This window comes from Anomaloglossus baeobatrachus, chromosome 8 (assembly GCF_048569485.1).
Source record: "Anomaloglossus baeobatrachus isolate aAnoBae1 chromosome 8, aAnoBae1.hap1, whole genome shotgun sequence".
Taxonomy (NCBI): Eukaryota; Metazoa; Chordata; class Amphibia; order Anura; family Aromobatidae; genus Anomaloglossus; species Anomaloglossus baeobatrachus.
The window spans coordinates 133,824,891-133,840,545 of NC_134360.1; the positions used below are offsets into that span (position 1 = coordinate 133,824,891).

Consider the following 15,655-nt stretch of genomic DNA (forward strand, 5'->3'; position numbering starts at 1 on the left):
GCATGCCAATACACACTTTTATTATCAGCATGCTGAGAGTTGTGACATTTATATATCTATTATTTCTTTTATAGCTTCCAAGTCTCTAAGAGGGCACAGAGAGAAATGATGTGATATATGATTGATAGGTGTCTGAGCTCAGGAAACCACATTGATCCAGAAATGGGTGACTTGTGGTCCCTCGTACCTAAAAAGTAGGTGACTGCACATGCGCAACGTTTATGTATTGCAATGAATTAGAGATATGGAAGCTCTAGCGCGCACTCATTTATTTATGGCATACCTATTCAGAACATTTTGGTGATCTGTGTGGATTGTCAAAAAATTTGACCCAAAACTCCAAGACATGATTACTGTAAGAATAAACACTATGAAATCTATCTGCAGTAAACAGCTTTACGCAATAAATCATATCCTATTCTTATGAAACATTGAAAATGAGGGAAAAAAAGAAATTAAAACATACTAGAGCAGTACTAGATTGTATAATGTAAGCATAGTGTATAGCCAATGACTTCAGGCCACTCATATCTTTTAGAGCACGTACTACACAATTTCATACCTTGAAAAAGAAGGTCTTTCCACCACAATTGCATCTAGTAAAAACTGTGTCAATTGGAGATGGAACACCCCAAACTTCAGTAATTTTGCGAGGACATCCCATCACACCACCTTGATTTAACGTCCAAAAGTAGTGACCTGAAATTACCCAACATTTTAGGAAAAAGAAGTGTTTATTATGGGAATTTATGCAAAATTAGGTTAAGTTGCAAGACCATTTGTGTCTGAACGCAAAGCACATATGTAGAGGACAAGGGTCTTATTGCACTGGCTCCCTCTATGGCACGCATAGCCTTGTCTAATAACCAAATAGTGAAATCTTTATAAAGTGTATTAGTTTTCTAAGAAACATAACTTGCAAATGTTCAGTACAAGTATATTGAACATTACAAACTTCTGCTTAACATTGTGTAGTTTATCTGTATATAGCGTATATTGTCTATGTACAATAAAGATTGCAACAAAAACAGCTTTAACATCATGAGTGCTTTTCTGGAGTCTCGTGATATCTTGCATTAGCAGCAAATCCTTCTAAGGGATTGTCCATCCATTAATATTTTTACAGGTATAATCCAGCATGAGACTGTTAAATCCTCCATACTGTCCTTGTGTATTTAGTATAAATTGTATATAAATTGAATATACAGTGTGTCCACCCATATCCTGTCCACTGCCATTAACATGAGAACGGCGGCAGCTTTAGGCATAGAAGTGGTGTCTAGGTATAGTAAAGTAGCCATGCGCTACATAATGAAACCACCTATAGCACCACCTGGTGGAAAACAACGGAGTTAGCATTTTTATTTCGAAAACGGAACGAGATAGAGAAAAAAAGTGAATTACAAAGTTGTAGGGCATCATCAATTCAAAACGAATCGACACATTGCATACAAAAATGCTATGATTAGAAAGTGTAAAACTCACAAGGCTGCGGACGTGAAGCGATACCTCATGGAGACCTTCCTAAAAGTCATTAGGTATGGTGGCTGCGTGAAGTGGCCTCCACGCTCACCTGACCTGACCCCATTGGACTTCTTTCTGTGAGGTCACATGAAACAGCAGGTGTATGCGACCCCTCCATCAACATTGCAGGACCTACGACGATGTATCACAGATGCTTGTGCAAACGTGTCACCTACCATATTGCACAACATGCAGCAAGATATAGTATGCTGTCCAGAGTCCAGATGTGCATTGCAGCAGCTGATGGTGGCCACTTTGAGCATCAAAGTTAAATGAGTGCCATATGCGTGACCAGCATTCAATGTTTTGGGGGGGGGGGCATGGGTTTCATATCATAGCATTTCTGTTTGCAAGGTGTCGATTCGTATTGAATTGATGATGCCCTACAAATTTGTAATTCACTTTTTTTCTCTATCTCATTCCGTTTTCAAAATAAAAATTCTAACTCCGTTGTTTTCCACCAGGTGGCGCAATGGGTGGTTTCATTGCGTAGTGCATGGCTACTTTACTATACCTAGACATCACTTCTATGCCTATAGCTGCAGCCGTTCTCAAGTTAATGGCTGTGGACAGGATATGGGTGGACACACTGTATAGTAGAGAGTGTATGTGAAATTATCCAGATGGCCAGCGGGTTTGTTAGTAAGACGGGCCTAGTGAGGTGCCAGTTCTGCAGAGGTGTTCTGGGAGTGAGGACATGGCCTTTTAACTTGAGCCCGTTAGGTAACCCAGTGGTATCCTTCAAGGGTCTGGAGCCTAGGGCTCACCTCCGAATGGGCTTAGAAGAGTCCAGGGAAGTAGATGACTGTCGGGGCAGAGAACCTCGGACGGGTCAAAGGAAGTCGAATGAATAGAAGCCATCAGGAACAGTGAGAGTACCACGGGTAGCTAAAGAAAGAAGAAGGGGAAAGCGGAGGCATTGGCCCGCCAGCTGGAGGACTAGGTCACAATTAATGGGATTGGCCAGGCGGAGTACCCCAGGAAAGAGTGGCAGCTGGACCGTAGAAATTTGGCCTGGTTTATCATGAAGATGGAAGATCATATAAACTGTTCTATGTTGTTTTGCTAAGAGAACCTCAGTCTCATGTGTCTATCTGCTACATCTATGATGCTGCTTTGAAGAGAACTGCAAGTTTCAAACATCCTGCCCCAAAGAAGCTTACAAATACTGATTCTCACTGGCGAAGGAGTGCGGAGCCCTCATGGCCTGGCACTCACTCCTTCCTTCCTTCACTCACAGAGGTCTGACCGCACGGATGATCTAGAATGCTGGCTAGTGTGTGAAGAGATTGCAGACATACTCTCCGTGCTCGCACAGGTCTGACACCGCACGGAGGAAACAGAATGCTGCAGAGTGTGTGCTGTGATTGAAGACACACTCCCCACATTCACATACTGTAGGTCTAAAGGCACACGGAGGATCCAGAATGCTGGGTAGTGTGTGGAGTGATTGCAGACACACTCTCCACACTCACATACTGTAGGTCTGAAGGCACACGGAGGATCCAGAATGCTGGGTAGTGTGTGGAGTGATTGCAGACACACTCTCCACACTCACATACTGTAGGTCTGAAGGCACACGGAGGATTCAGAATGCTGGGTAGTATGTGGAGTAATTGCAGACACACTCCCCACATTCACATTGTGTAGGTCTAACGGCACACGGAGGATTCAGAATACTGGGTAGTGTGTGGAGTAATTGCAGACACACTCCCCACATTCCCATTGTGTAGGTCTAACGGCACACGGAGGATCCAGAATGCTTATTAGCATGTGGAAGGATTAGAGAGACACTCCCCGTAATCACACAGGTCTCACAGCTGGGTGAGATTGTTCTTCTTCAACTGCGTACATTGTGAGACCTGTGTGATATACTAACAATAGATGTCCCATTTTTTTTTTTAAATCATAAACACAAGTACTTAAGGTCCAGTCACACTAAGCAACTTACCAGCGATCCCAACAACGATAGGGATCGCTGGTAAGTTGCTAGGAGGTTGCTGGTGAGATGTCACACTAAGCGACGCTCCAGCGATCCCACCAGCAACCTGACCTGGCAGGGATCGCTGGAGCGTCGCTACACGAGTTTCTGGTGAGCTCACCAGCAACCAGTGACCAGCCCCCAGCGCCACGTGGAAGATGCTGCGCTTGGTAACTAAGGTAAATATCGGGTAACCAACCCGATATTTACCTTGGTTACCAGCGCACGTAGCTACACGTGCAGGGAGCAGCGCACACTGAGCGCTGGCTCCTTGCTCTCCTAGTTACAGCACACATCGGGTTAATTACCCGATGTGTGCTGCAGCTACATGTGCACAGAGCAGGGAGCCGCGCACACTGCTTAGCGCTGGCTCCCTGCTCTCCTAGTTACAGCACACATCGGGTTAATTACCCGATGTGTGCTGCAGCTACATGTGCACAGAGCAGGGAGCAGCGCACACCTCTTAGCGCTGGCTCCCTGCTCTCCTAGTTACAGCACACATCGGGTTAATTACCCGATGTGTGCTGCAGCTACATGTGCACAGAGCAGGGAGCAGCGCACACTGCTTAGCGCTGGCTCCCTGCTCTCCTAGCTACAGCACACATCGGGTTAATTAACCCGATGTGTCCTGCAGCTACATGTGCACAGAGCAGGAGCCGGCACTGACAGCTAGAGCGGTGGAGGCTGGTAACAAAGGTAAATATCGGGTAACCAAGGACAGGGCTTCTTGGTTACCCGATGTTTACATTGGTTACCAGCCTCCGCAGAAGCCGGCTCCTGCTGCCTGCACATTTAGTTGTTGCTGTCTCGCTGTCACATACAGCGATCTGTGCTTCACAGCGGGAGAACAACAACTAAAAAATGGCCCAGGACATTCAGCAACAACCAACGACCTCACAGCAGGGGCCAGGTTGTTGCTGGATGTCACACACAGCAACATCGCTAGCAACGTCACAAAAGTTGTTCGTTAGCAGCGATGTTGCTAGCGATGTTGCTTAGTGTGACGGGGCCTTTACTAAAACAGACAGGTCAGGAGAGCTGACAGGTTCACTTTCCATTAGTGCTACCCTATTACTCTTTGTAGTAAAACTTTTCCAATTGACTTACCCCGAAAAGCCACCATGGATCCATTCTGTAGAGTAGTTAACCCATCTACTGGCTTCCCATTGCACAAATTCTTCTGTGGGTCTAGAGTGGAACATTTGCATGTTAGTTCGACATAATTCCATTTTTTGACTCCTTCCTTTTCTCTTTGTGTGAATGTGCAGCCACATAATATTTAATCTAGTGTTTGGGAGTTTTTTTTCCCACATTTTTTTCTTTTATTAAAGATGCACTCCAATTAAAATTTTTATTGGCTAATCTTGGGTAAATGTATATGTAGTGTAGTGTGGGTGTATTATTATAGTCATCCATTACTGGCTTCCAGTGTCCTACACTGCTCAGGTCTTTTTCTGAGTCACAAGAATAGAGTTCCCATTCTCCAAATCACACAGGGTTCTATATGTTTGAGATGGAATATTTTACAATATGAGCATATGGATAATAGCGACTTCCAGCTCACATATAACCTCCAGTATATAAACACCAGCAAGTAGGAATAGTCTTCATGTGACCCAGAAAAGGAACAGAGCAGTGTGTTTGAAACCGGACAATATTGGGATTTGTGAATATAATAATACATCTACACTACACTGCATATACATTCACACAGGCTTAGCCCATAAAAATGTAATGGGAGTGCGTCTTTGAATTACATAAAAAAATTAATATTCCTTTTCTTGATTAACGGTTCTGAATGACAATGTGTTCTACTGTATATTTTCATCGGTCTTATTCTTTACACATATGACAAGAGGACTTGTGCTATAAGTAGTATATCCAGTTCTCCAGTTCTATCTTTAACTTAGTATAGAAAGGATATATAAGGTAATATAATAAGTATATTGTGGGCACAGATATACATTTCTAGTATATGTCTAGGCTGTAGAAATAGAAAATATAACTTTAGCAAAGCATTACAATATTTTATACAAATGTGCCTAATGGCAGCAAGATGAATTGAATTGAGAGTGATACAAAAGGATGAGGAATAATGTTGAGCTCTGCTCACATTTGCAATGAGGACCTCCACCATTTAGCCTTACCAATATTTTTGCTGGCATGAAAAGCTATCTACAGAGCTACAATATTTTTACTTTAAAATATAATATAATATAATTGATAAAAGTCCAATAGGTTGGCCAATATGTTATTTTTTTTTTTTTATTAAAGGTCCAACACAGCTGTCATGACTTAGCTATAAACAGAATCCATGATGCTGGCGTGAACAACCTTACTACTTAAAGAGAATATCTAAATCCTTTAGTATCTTTGTGTAGAACTAACAGATAGGTAGTTGCTACAGTAACTGCCTGTTCTAAATGGGGACGATCTCAGCCAGCGATTCCATGGCTTCATTTCAGCTCTTATCAACAGAGCAGCTCTTCTTTTTCCACTCAGTTCTGTTGATGGGGCGTCACTGCCAACATCATGGGTGATGGACTGCTGGCTCCCTTCAGTTAGGCAGTGGGGAGCTGGCTGTTAAACAGCATGACTTTGGCAGAGAGGACCCATCAATAGAGCAGAGTGGAGAGAAGTCGCTACTCTGTTGACATGACATCAGCAGGAACTGTCTGCGAGCATTGTAAGCCAGGCAGATATCAGTGCTGGGTAGAAAAGGCAGGTAGTTCTTAAAATCATATGCAAATGAAAAAATAAAAGTCCTAGATAACCCCTTTAAGTTAGATGCACATCCCAGTATCACAAGCAATATATTAAATATATGGTATGAAAATGTTCTGTAACAGTAAATAAAGTAAAATCTGAGATTATACTTACCATTTGAGTTTATGATTTTATTACGTAGTAATACCCATATTGATGGTCTATGTATAGTGTAGCTATGCACATCTGTTAAATTTGCATTGGGTGAATTATTCATCCTCCGATATATTTCGTCTACAATCTGAATGATTCTTGTCCCAGGTGGCTGATTCCAGTTAGGTGTTACCAGATGTGGGTAGCTGGAGGGAATATTTCTATCACCTATATTAGGCTGCTTTACGTCTGGAGATGGCGTACTTACTAGTTGATTAGGTTGCTGCATCTCAGTACATATTTCATTGATATGTTGAAGGTCATCATCTGATATCCTCAATTTAATTGCTTCTTCTTTAAGCAAGTCACAAACATGATATGGGTTATTTGTGGAAGGGTTGGTGGGTTTAATATTTTCCATCTCTGCAGGTTTCAGTGGCCTGTTTGTAGGACTACCTCTGGGATTTGGTGTTTTTGTTGAGCTAATGGACTTGGTGGTCAGTTTGGTGTCATCTGTATTTTTAGTTGTCTCAAAAACAGGGCTTTCAGTTGGAGTTGGTTCTTGTTCATCATTGTTTGTTATTGTAGAAACCTCAGGCTCATCTTCGGGCTGTGACGTTGTCAATTTAACAGATTGCTTAGTTGTCAATGTTTGCTGGGGTTCAATACTCGTCCCTTTTGTGTTGCTTTCTGATGGAATTATGTTATCTGAATGCGTTGTGGTTGATTCTGTAATCACTGTGGTTTGTGCTTGTTCACTTTTCTGAGTAGTAGCTGTGGTAGAGAAAGGCATTATATTAGTATTTGCCATGAAATAGTCAGTGTTTTGGTCAAGCGGCTTATTGGTAAACTCAGAAGGGGCATTTGAATTGTGCCATGAACCAGTTGCTTGTTTAGAAGTCATATATTTACCATTATCAGTGATAGGAAGTGTGTGTTTGGATGGATCCACTGGTTCACTATTATAGGACAGTGTATTTGTAGTTTCCTGTAACTTTCCAGAGACTGTTGTATGAGTTTTACCACTAGAACCTGTTGTGCTCTGATCCTGGGGAGTTTTCAATGTGCTCACTGTAAAATTAAAAGAAGGGTTATATAAGTTCATGTATGATGTGCTCGTAACTAATCTACTTGAGCTCATAGTATTTGAAAGCGCATTCAAAGGGACGTGTTGGTCAGTACTACCACCTAAATCCTGTCTACTAGCGCTACTACCGGTGATATCAGGACGTTGTGAAAACTTTGGACTTACAGTGATATGTAGAGTAGTTAGCCCATGACTTGTGTTAATTCTGCTAATATCTATATCAAGAAGTGTACTCAATAAGTAATCCTTCACCGTAACTGAAGATGAGTCAGTTGAGTCACTGTTTACATGCTCATTTTCAGAATGTAAACCCTGATCTGTAGTAGTGTCTGTATGAGACAAAGTCCTAACTGAAGAAGAATCTGCTGATGAGTAATATTTCTCCAATAACCTAAATGATGTGGAAGTTGGTGTATTTTTGTTTGTTGTAGCTTCAGTGGATTTTGTCATATTGGGTAATGAAGTATCGTGTGTAAAACCATCATGCGAGGGCTCTGACAATAATGCTGATTGCATGGTGGTGCTGGCTAAACTGTCCATTGTTACATCTGATGTTTGGGCCTTTTCATATTTTCTCTCTGTCCGTCTTTCAATTGTTGATGTAATTCCTGAAACTTCTGCATCAGATGTAATTGTGCTGTGAATGGGATTAGTATATATTGTTGCTGTAGCAGGAAAAATATCCCGCTCACTGGAAGATAAATGCTGGCTGCTATTACTTACAGATTCTGAGGTGCCCTTTCTGATTTCTATATTTTCACTAGTTAGGGGAAATTCAGTTGAAGTTAATTTACCTGGGGATAAAGTCGTCTGGACGTCATCTATGTTGTGTTGTTTAGTGATATCTGTGGTCTGCAGTGTAATTGTTTGTCCTGTGTTAGCTGTTATTATTATGCCTTTAGGTGTTTGAGCAGAATCTGTGTTTTCTACGGGAGAAGATTCCTTGTTCCCAACTGTTTTGGATACTTCTATTGTAGTTATTTTACTGGGGGATAAAGTTGACTGGACGTTATCTGCGTTTTGCTGTTTAGTGATATCTGTGGTCTGTAGTGTAATTGTTTGTGCTGTGTTAGATATTATAATGTCTTTAGATGTAAGTATAGAATACAATCCCTCTGTAGAGAAAGATTCCTTGGTCTCAACTGTCGGGGAAAATTCTGTAACAGATATTTCAATGGGAGTTAAAGTCGACTGACCGTCATCTGTGTTTTGTTGTTTTGTTACATCTGCGGTCTGCAGTGTACTTGCTCTCTCAGTGGAATATGCATGTTGACCACTATCACTTGTCGGTGTTGTACTTTGTCCCATTTCTATATTTTCAACAGTTGGAGATAATTCTATTTCAGTTATTTTACCGGGGGAAAAAGTAGACTGGACGCCATCTGTGTTCAGTTGTTTGGTGAGATCTGTGGTCTGCAATGTTATTGAATGTGCCGTGTTAGATAATACCATAGCATCTTTAGATGTAAGAGTTGGATCAGTTCCCTCTATCGAGAAAGATTCCTTGGTCCCAACTGTTGGGGATAATTCCACTTCAGTTATTTTATTGGGGGTTAAAGTCGTCTGGACGTCATCTGTGCTTTGTTGCTTAGTGATATCAATGGTCTGCAGTGTAATTGATTGTGCTGTGTTAGATGATACTGAAGAGTCTTTAGATGTAAGTGTAAGACCAGTTCCTTCTACTGAGAAAGATTCCTTGGTCCCAACTGTTGGGGATAATTCTGTTGCCGATATTTTACTGGGGGATAAAGTTTTCTGGACTTCATCTGTGCTTTGTTGCTTAGTGATATCAAGGGTCTGCATTGTAATTGATTGTGCTGTGTTAGATGATACTGTAGAGTCTTTGTATATAAGTGTAAGACCAGTTCCCTCTACTGAGAAAGATTCCTTGGTCCCAACTGTTGGGGATAATTCTGTTCCAGATATTTTACTGGGGGATAAAGTCGATTGGTTGTCATCTGTGCTTTGTTGATTAGTGATATCAAGGGTCTGCATTGTAATTGATTGTGCTGTGTTAGATGATACTGTAGAGTCTTTGGATGTAAGTGTAAGACCAGTTCCCTCTACTGAGAAAGATTCCTTGGTCCCAACTGTTGGGGATAATTCTGTTGCCGATATTTTACTGGGGGATAAAGTCGATTGGTTGTCATCTGTGCTTTGTTGCTTAGTGATATCATTAGTCTGAATTGTAATTGATTGTGCTGTGTTAGATGATACTGTAGAGTCTTTAGATGTAAGTGTAAGACCAGTTCCCTCTACTGAGAAAGATTCCTTGGTCCCAACTGTTGGGGATAATTCTGTTCCAGATATTTTACTGGGGGATAAAGTCGATTGGTTGTCATCTGTGCTTTGTTGCTTAGTGATATCAAGGGTCTGCATTGTAATTGATTGTGCTGTGTTAGATGATACTGTAGAGTCTTTAGATGTAAGTGTAAGACCAGTTCCCTCTACTGAGAAAGATTCCTTGGTCCCAACTGTTGGGGATAATTCTGTTCCAGATATTTTACTGGGGAATAAAGTCAATTGGTTGTTATCTGTGCTTTGTTGCTTAGTGATATCATTAGTCTGAATTGTAATTGATTGTGCTGTGTTAGATGATACTGTAGAGTCTTTGGATGTAAGTGTAAGACCAGTTCCCTCTACTGAGAAAGATTCCTTGGTCCCAACTGTTGGGGATAATTCTGTTGCTGATATTTTACTGGGGGATAAAGTCGATTGGTTGTCATCTGTGCTTTGTTGCTTAGTGATATCAAGGGTCTGCATTGTAATTGATTGTGCTGTGTTAGATGATACTGTAGAGTCTTTAGATGTAAGTGTAAGACCAGTTCCCTCTACTGAGAAAGATTCCTTGGTCCCAACTGTTGGGGATAATTCTGTTGCAGATATTTTACTGGGGGATAAAGTCGATAGGTTGTCAGCTGTGCTTTGTTGCTTAGTGATATCAAGGGTCTGCATTGTAATTGATTGTGCTGTGTTAGATGATACTGTAGAGTCTTTAGATGTAAGTGTAAGACCAGTTCCCTCTACTGAGAAAGATTCCTTGGTCCCAACTGTTGGGGATAATTCTGTTGCAGATATTTTACTGGGGGATAAAGTCGATAGGTTGTCAGCTGTGCTTTGTTGCTTAGTGATATCAAGGGTCTGCATTGTAATTGATTGTGCTGTGTTAGATGATACTGTAGAGTCTTTGGATGTAAGTGTAAGACCAGTTCCCTCTACTGAGAAAGATTCCTTGGTCCCAACTGTTGGGGATAATTCTGTTGCCAATATTTTACTGGGGGATAAAGTCGATTGGTTGTCATCTGTGCTTTGTTGCTTAGTGATATCAAGGGTCTGCATTGTAATTGATTGTGCTGTGTTAGATGATACGGTAGAGTCTTTAGATGTAAGTGTAAGACCAGTTCCCTCTACTGAGAAAGATTCCTTGGTCCCAACTGTTGGGGATAATTCTGTTGCCGATATTTTACTGGGGGATAAAGTCGATTGGTTGTCATCTGTGCTTTGTTGCTTAGTGATATCATTAGTTTGAATTGTAATTGATTGTGCTGTGTTAGATGATACTGTAGAGTCTTTGGATGTAAGTGTAATACCAGTTCCCTCTACTGAGAAAGATTCCTTGGTCCCAACTGTTGGGGATAATTCTGTTGCAGATATTTTACTGGGGGATAAAGTCGATTGGTTGTCATCTGTGCTTTGTTGCATAGTGATATCATTAGTCTGAATTGTAATTGATTGTGCTGTGTTAGATGATACTGTAGCGTCTTTAGATGTAAGTGTAAGACCAGTTCCCTCTACTGAGAGAGATTCCTTGGTCCCAACTGTTGGGGATAATTCTGTTCCAGATATTTTACTGGGGGATAAAGTCAATTGGTTGTTATCTGTGCTTTGTTGCTTAGTGATATCATTAGTCTGAATTGTAATTGATTGTGCTGTGTTAGATGATACTGTAGAGTCTTTGGATGTAAGTGTAAGACCAGTTCCCTCTACTGAGAAAGATTCCTTGGTCCCAACTGTTGGGGATAATTCTGTTGCTGATATTTTACTGGGGGATAAAGTCGATTGGTTGTCATCTGTGCTTTGTTGCTTAGTGATATCAAGGGTCTGCATTGTAATTGATTGTGCTGTGTTAGATGATACTGTAGAGTCTTTAGATGTAAGTGTAAGACCAGTTCCCTCTACTGAGAAAGATTCCTTGGTCCCAACTGTTGGGGATAATTCTGTTGCAGATATTTTACTGGGGGATAAAGTCGATAGGTTGTCAGCTGTGCTTTGTTGCTTAGTGATATCAAGGGTCTGCATTGTAATTGATTGTGCTGTGTTAGATGATACTGTAGAGTCTTTGGATATAAGTGTAAGACCAGCTACTGAGAAAGATTCCTTGGTCCCAACTGTTGGGGATAATTCTGTTGCCGATATTTTACTGGGGGATAAAGTCGATTGGTTGTCATCTGTGCTTTGTTGCTTAGTGATATCAAGGGTCTGCATTGTAATTGATTGTGCTGTGTTAGATGATACTGTAGAGTCTTTGGATGTAAGTGTAAGACCAGTTCCCTCTACTGAGAGAGATTCCTTGGTCCCAACTGTTGGGGATAATTCTGTTGCCGATATTTTACTGGGGGATAAAGTCGATTGGTTGTCATCTGTGCTTTTTTGCTTAGTGATATCAAGGGTCTGCATTGTAATTGATTGGGCTGTGTTAGATGATACTGTAGAGTCTTTAGATGTAAGTGTAATACCAGTTCCCTCTGCTGAGAAAAATTCCTTGGTCCCAACTGTTGGGGATAATTCTGTTGCAGATATTTTACTGGGGGATAAAGTCGATTGGTTGTCATCTGTGCTTAGTTGCTTAGTGATATCAAGGGTCTGAATTGTAATTGATTGTGCTGTGTTAGATGATACGGTAGAGTCTTTAGATGTAAGTGTAAGACCAGTTCCCTCTACTGAGAAAGATTCCTTGGTCCCAACTGTTGGGGATAATTCTGTTGCCGATATTTTACTGGGGGATAAAGTCGATTGGTTGTCATCTGTGCTTTGTTGCTTAGTGATATCAAGGGTCTGCATTGTAATTGATTGTGCTGTGTTAGATGATACGGTAGAGTCTTTAGATGTAAGTGTAAGACCAGTTCCCTCTACTGAGAAAGATTCCTTGGTCCCAACTGTTGGGGATAATTCTGTTGCAGATATTTTACTGGGGTTTATGGTCGAATGAACGTCATCTGTGTTTTGTTGCTTTGTGAGGTCTGTGGGCTGCATTGTATTTGATTGTGAGGTGTCAGATGTTAATATGTTATTCTTAGATGTATGTGTAGGATAAGTTTTTGCTAATGAGGAAGATTCCTTGCTCTCAAATGCTGTAGATAGTTCTGTTGCAGTTATTTTACTGGGTGATAAAGTCGTCTGGACGTCATCTGTGTTTTGTGCTGTGTTTAATGTTATTCTAGTGTCTTTAGATGCAGGTGTAAAGTCATTTCCCTCTGTTGAGAAAAATTCCTTGGCGTCAACTGTTGGGGATACGTTTGTCTCAGTTATTTTATTGGAGGTTAAAGTTGATGGAAGGTCGTTATTTTGTTTAGCAATGTCTGTGGTCTTTAAGATAATAGCTGTCTCACTGGAAGAGAATTGTTGGCTATGATCACTTATCGGTGTGGTGCTTTTTCCTATTTCTGTATTTTGAACAGTCGGGGATAATTCTATGTCCCTTTCAGTTATGGAATCTGCATTCGGTATAGTTGTTGGAGTAAGATTGTTGTTAGCATTTTGCTCAGTTTGGGGTTCAGTAGTTATTTTAGTAGAATATGTAGTCATCTTAAGGTCATCTTTGTCAGAAACCTCACTAGGCACGGTTGATAGAGTAGTTTTCAGAATGTCTAGTATGGAAGCTGTTACTTTTGTTTCAGTGGCCATTCTCTGTGATGTTTCTTTTACTGTGTTTGTGGTAGTGGGAAGTGTTCCTACATGGTTTGTAATAGCTTTTGTAAGCTCTGTTGCCATACTAAGAGTGTGACTTAGATTTGATGCCTCACTTATTGACCTGCTCTGTCCTGTATTTTCAATTGTACCCACGTCAGAGCTGGTTTTATCATCTATTGGCTCTATAGTTTTATGGGTCTCAGGGGTAGTTTCGCCTGTGCTTTGTTTCGTTGTGGTTTGCATGTATGTTGTATCAAATGACGTTTGTTTTTCCCTCGAGGTCTGAACTATTGAGTGCAGTGCCCCCTCTGTTGGTAAAGGGGTCGCCTTTGCTGTTGATCTAGATTGTTCTGAGCTTGGTTCAGTAATAGGCTTGTCTGATATTTTTTCTGCTGTGGTTTTGCTGTGGCTTTCAGACTCTGTGCTTATGGCGTCAGCTGTTGATGGAGCGGTATTTCTGTTTCTACCAGCAGTGGTAGTCATTGCCTTTATAGTGTCAGGTAATGTTTTCCCTATTAGCTGGGATGCATTTTGCTTTTCATTAACATTTTGAGCTTCAGTGAAAGTTGCTTGCTTAGTTGGCAATATTTCTAAAGTTTCCAATGTGTCTGGCGTGTTTATCTTTTCTTCTCTATGGGTATTTTTGTCTGTTTCAGTTTTTGGCTCCTGACTTGACTCTTTTGATACCAATGTACTTAAAATATTATTTGCATTTTTTTCTGTAGGATCTATGTTGCCCTTTGGTCCTGTCCAAGGGGAACTTTCATAGCTGATATCTGTTGTAACTCTAGATGCACTAGGAGAGAGCCTCAATCGATTAGTAGCAAACTCTGTAGTAATGTGAAAACCACGTGAATTGGCTGCATCAGTGGTAGCAAGTGGAAAATCATGTGAAACTTCAGTCAAACCTTGGAATATATTTTGTGTCTCAGCTAAAATATGGACATGTACAGTTCTAAACTTTTCCTCTAACACATGATCAGAAAGCATTGCAGCCATGTTAAATATGTTGCCGAAGCTCTGTCCTACAGAAGGGAATTTTTTATCTTCAGTCGAGTGCATTTTCTGCAATGTTAAAAAATGTTCTGTTGGTGATTTTGTGGCCTCAGGACTGATCAGTAGCTGATTCATTCCTGGTGGAGTTGTTTGTGCAAATGTTCTAATATCATCCAGTGACATTTTTCTATCTTCTGTACTGTTTTTATCAGACACTGTGTTGTCTGTGTTTGTAACAACTGTGGATGTTCTTGCTGTTGAATCGGCAGGATTATATTTACTTATACGATATGGTGATGTTTCCATGTTTACTTCTTTAGGTAGCTCAGAAATAGATATACTTTCTATCTCAGGTTGAGTAATTCCTGGATTCAATGTGCGTTCTATAAAGATTTTACCATCAATTGTTTGTGTTGTAGCCATCTCCATCACACTTGAAGGATTCATAGAATTAGGTATGTCTTTGCCTACAGTATAATTTTCCAGCTTTTTCACAATGGATCCATCATCTTGTGATGGCACTGTGGTTACATCATGTATGTTTCCATCTACAGTATTATGTGTTACAATAACTGATGCTTCCAAATCATTCATTTCAGTTGTGTGTTTAATATCCTTACTTTGTTGAAGCGGAGTTTCTGTTGACGTGCTTTTTCCCGTGGTTCTCTCCTCGGTTGTTGGACTTTGAGTGGAGGTAGTCATCGCATTTGTAGTTTTTTCAGTTGCTTCTTTAGTTGGCAGAATACTGGAAAAGGTAGTCTTTTCCTTCTCTGTAGTTACAGCAGGGTTTTCTGTTGGTGACTTTGTTGTATGTACTGTTGCTTCAGTTTGATTTATTTCTCTAGTTGTCTGTGATGCTGTAGTTGTTGAATGGACCATTAAAGATGTTGCTGATCTAGTTGTTATTGATCTAGTTGTTGTCGAAAAGTCCATTCCACTGCCATCATCTCCAGAGCCTTCATCTTTAAATGTGGGTACAGGAGTTGGAAGTGGATCTTTTTTTCGCTTTGGAGGTGCTAATGGATCTTCTGGTTCTTAAAAAGAAAGTATATATTTTATTATAGTATTTATTTAGTATTTTTTTACCTCACTATATGTTCATCAAAACTACAGCAACAGTGAGTGTATATTACCAGTGTTTGTTTCTTACCAGGATTCTTCTTTTTTTTGTTTTTGCCTGATAACCTTCTGGAAGTTGATTTACTGCTAGTATGCGAGGATGATGAACTTGACGAACTTGAAAATTCACTCTCTACAGTTTCTAAAATGAGTGATTAAAACAAATGGAATAATTAAAA

General features: G+C 40.5%; 1 protein-coding gene across 7 annotated transcripts in view; it reads right to left on the bottom strand.

Annotated features, from left to right (window-relative positions):
- Positions 1-15,655, bottom strand: part of PRG4 (proteoglycan 4) — a 189,375-nt gene that overhangs the window by 35,927 nt on the left and 137,793 nt on the right. For 5 of the 7 annotated variants that reach the window (XM_075322005.1, XM_075322006.1, XM_075322007.1 and 2 more), the window contains 6 exons: positions 15,508-15,618; positions 14,978-15,391; positions 7,277-7,435; positions 6,386-7,138; positions 4,613-4,693; positions 563-699 (listed from right to left, as the gene is read on the bottom strand). In XM_075322005.1, the coding sequence (XP_075178120.1) occupies positions 563-699; positions 4,613-4,693; positions 6,386-7,138; positions 7,277-7,435; positions 14,978-15,391; positions 15,508-15,618 (1,655 nt within the window). The remainder of the gene's footprint in view (positions 1-562; positions 700-4,612; positions 4,694-6,385; positions 7,139-7,276; positions 7,436-14,977; positions 15,392-15,507; positions 15,619-15,655) is intronic. The other 2 variants (XM_075322009.1, XM_075322012.1) reach the window with 2 other exon arrangements.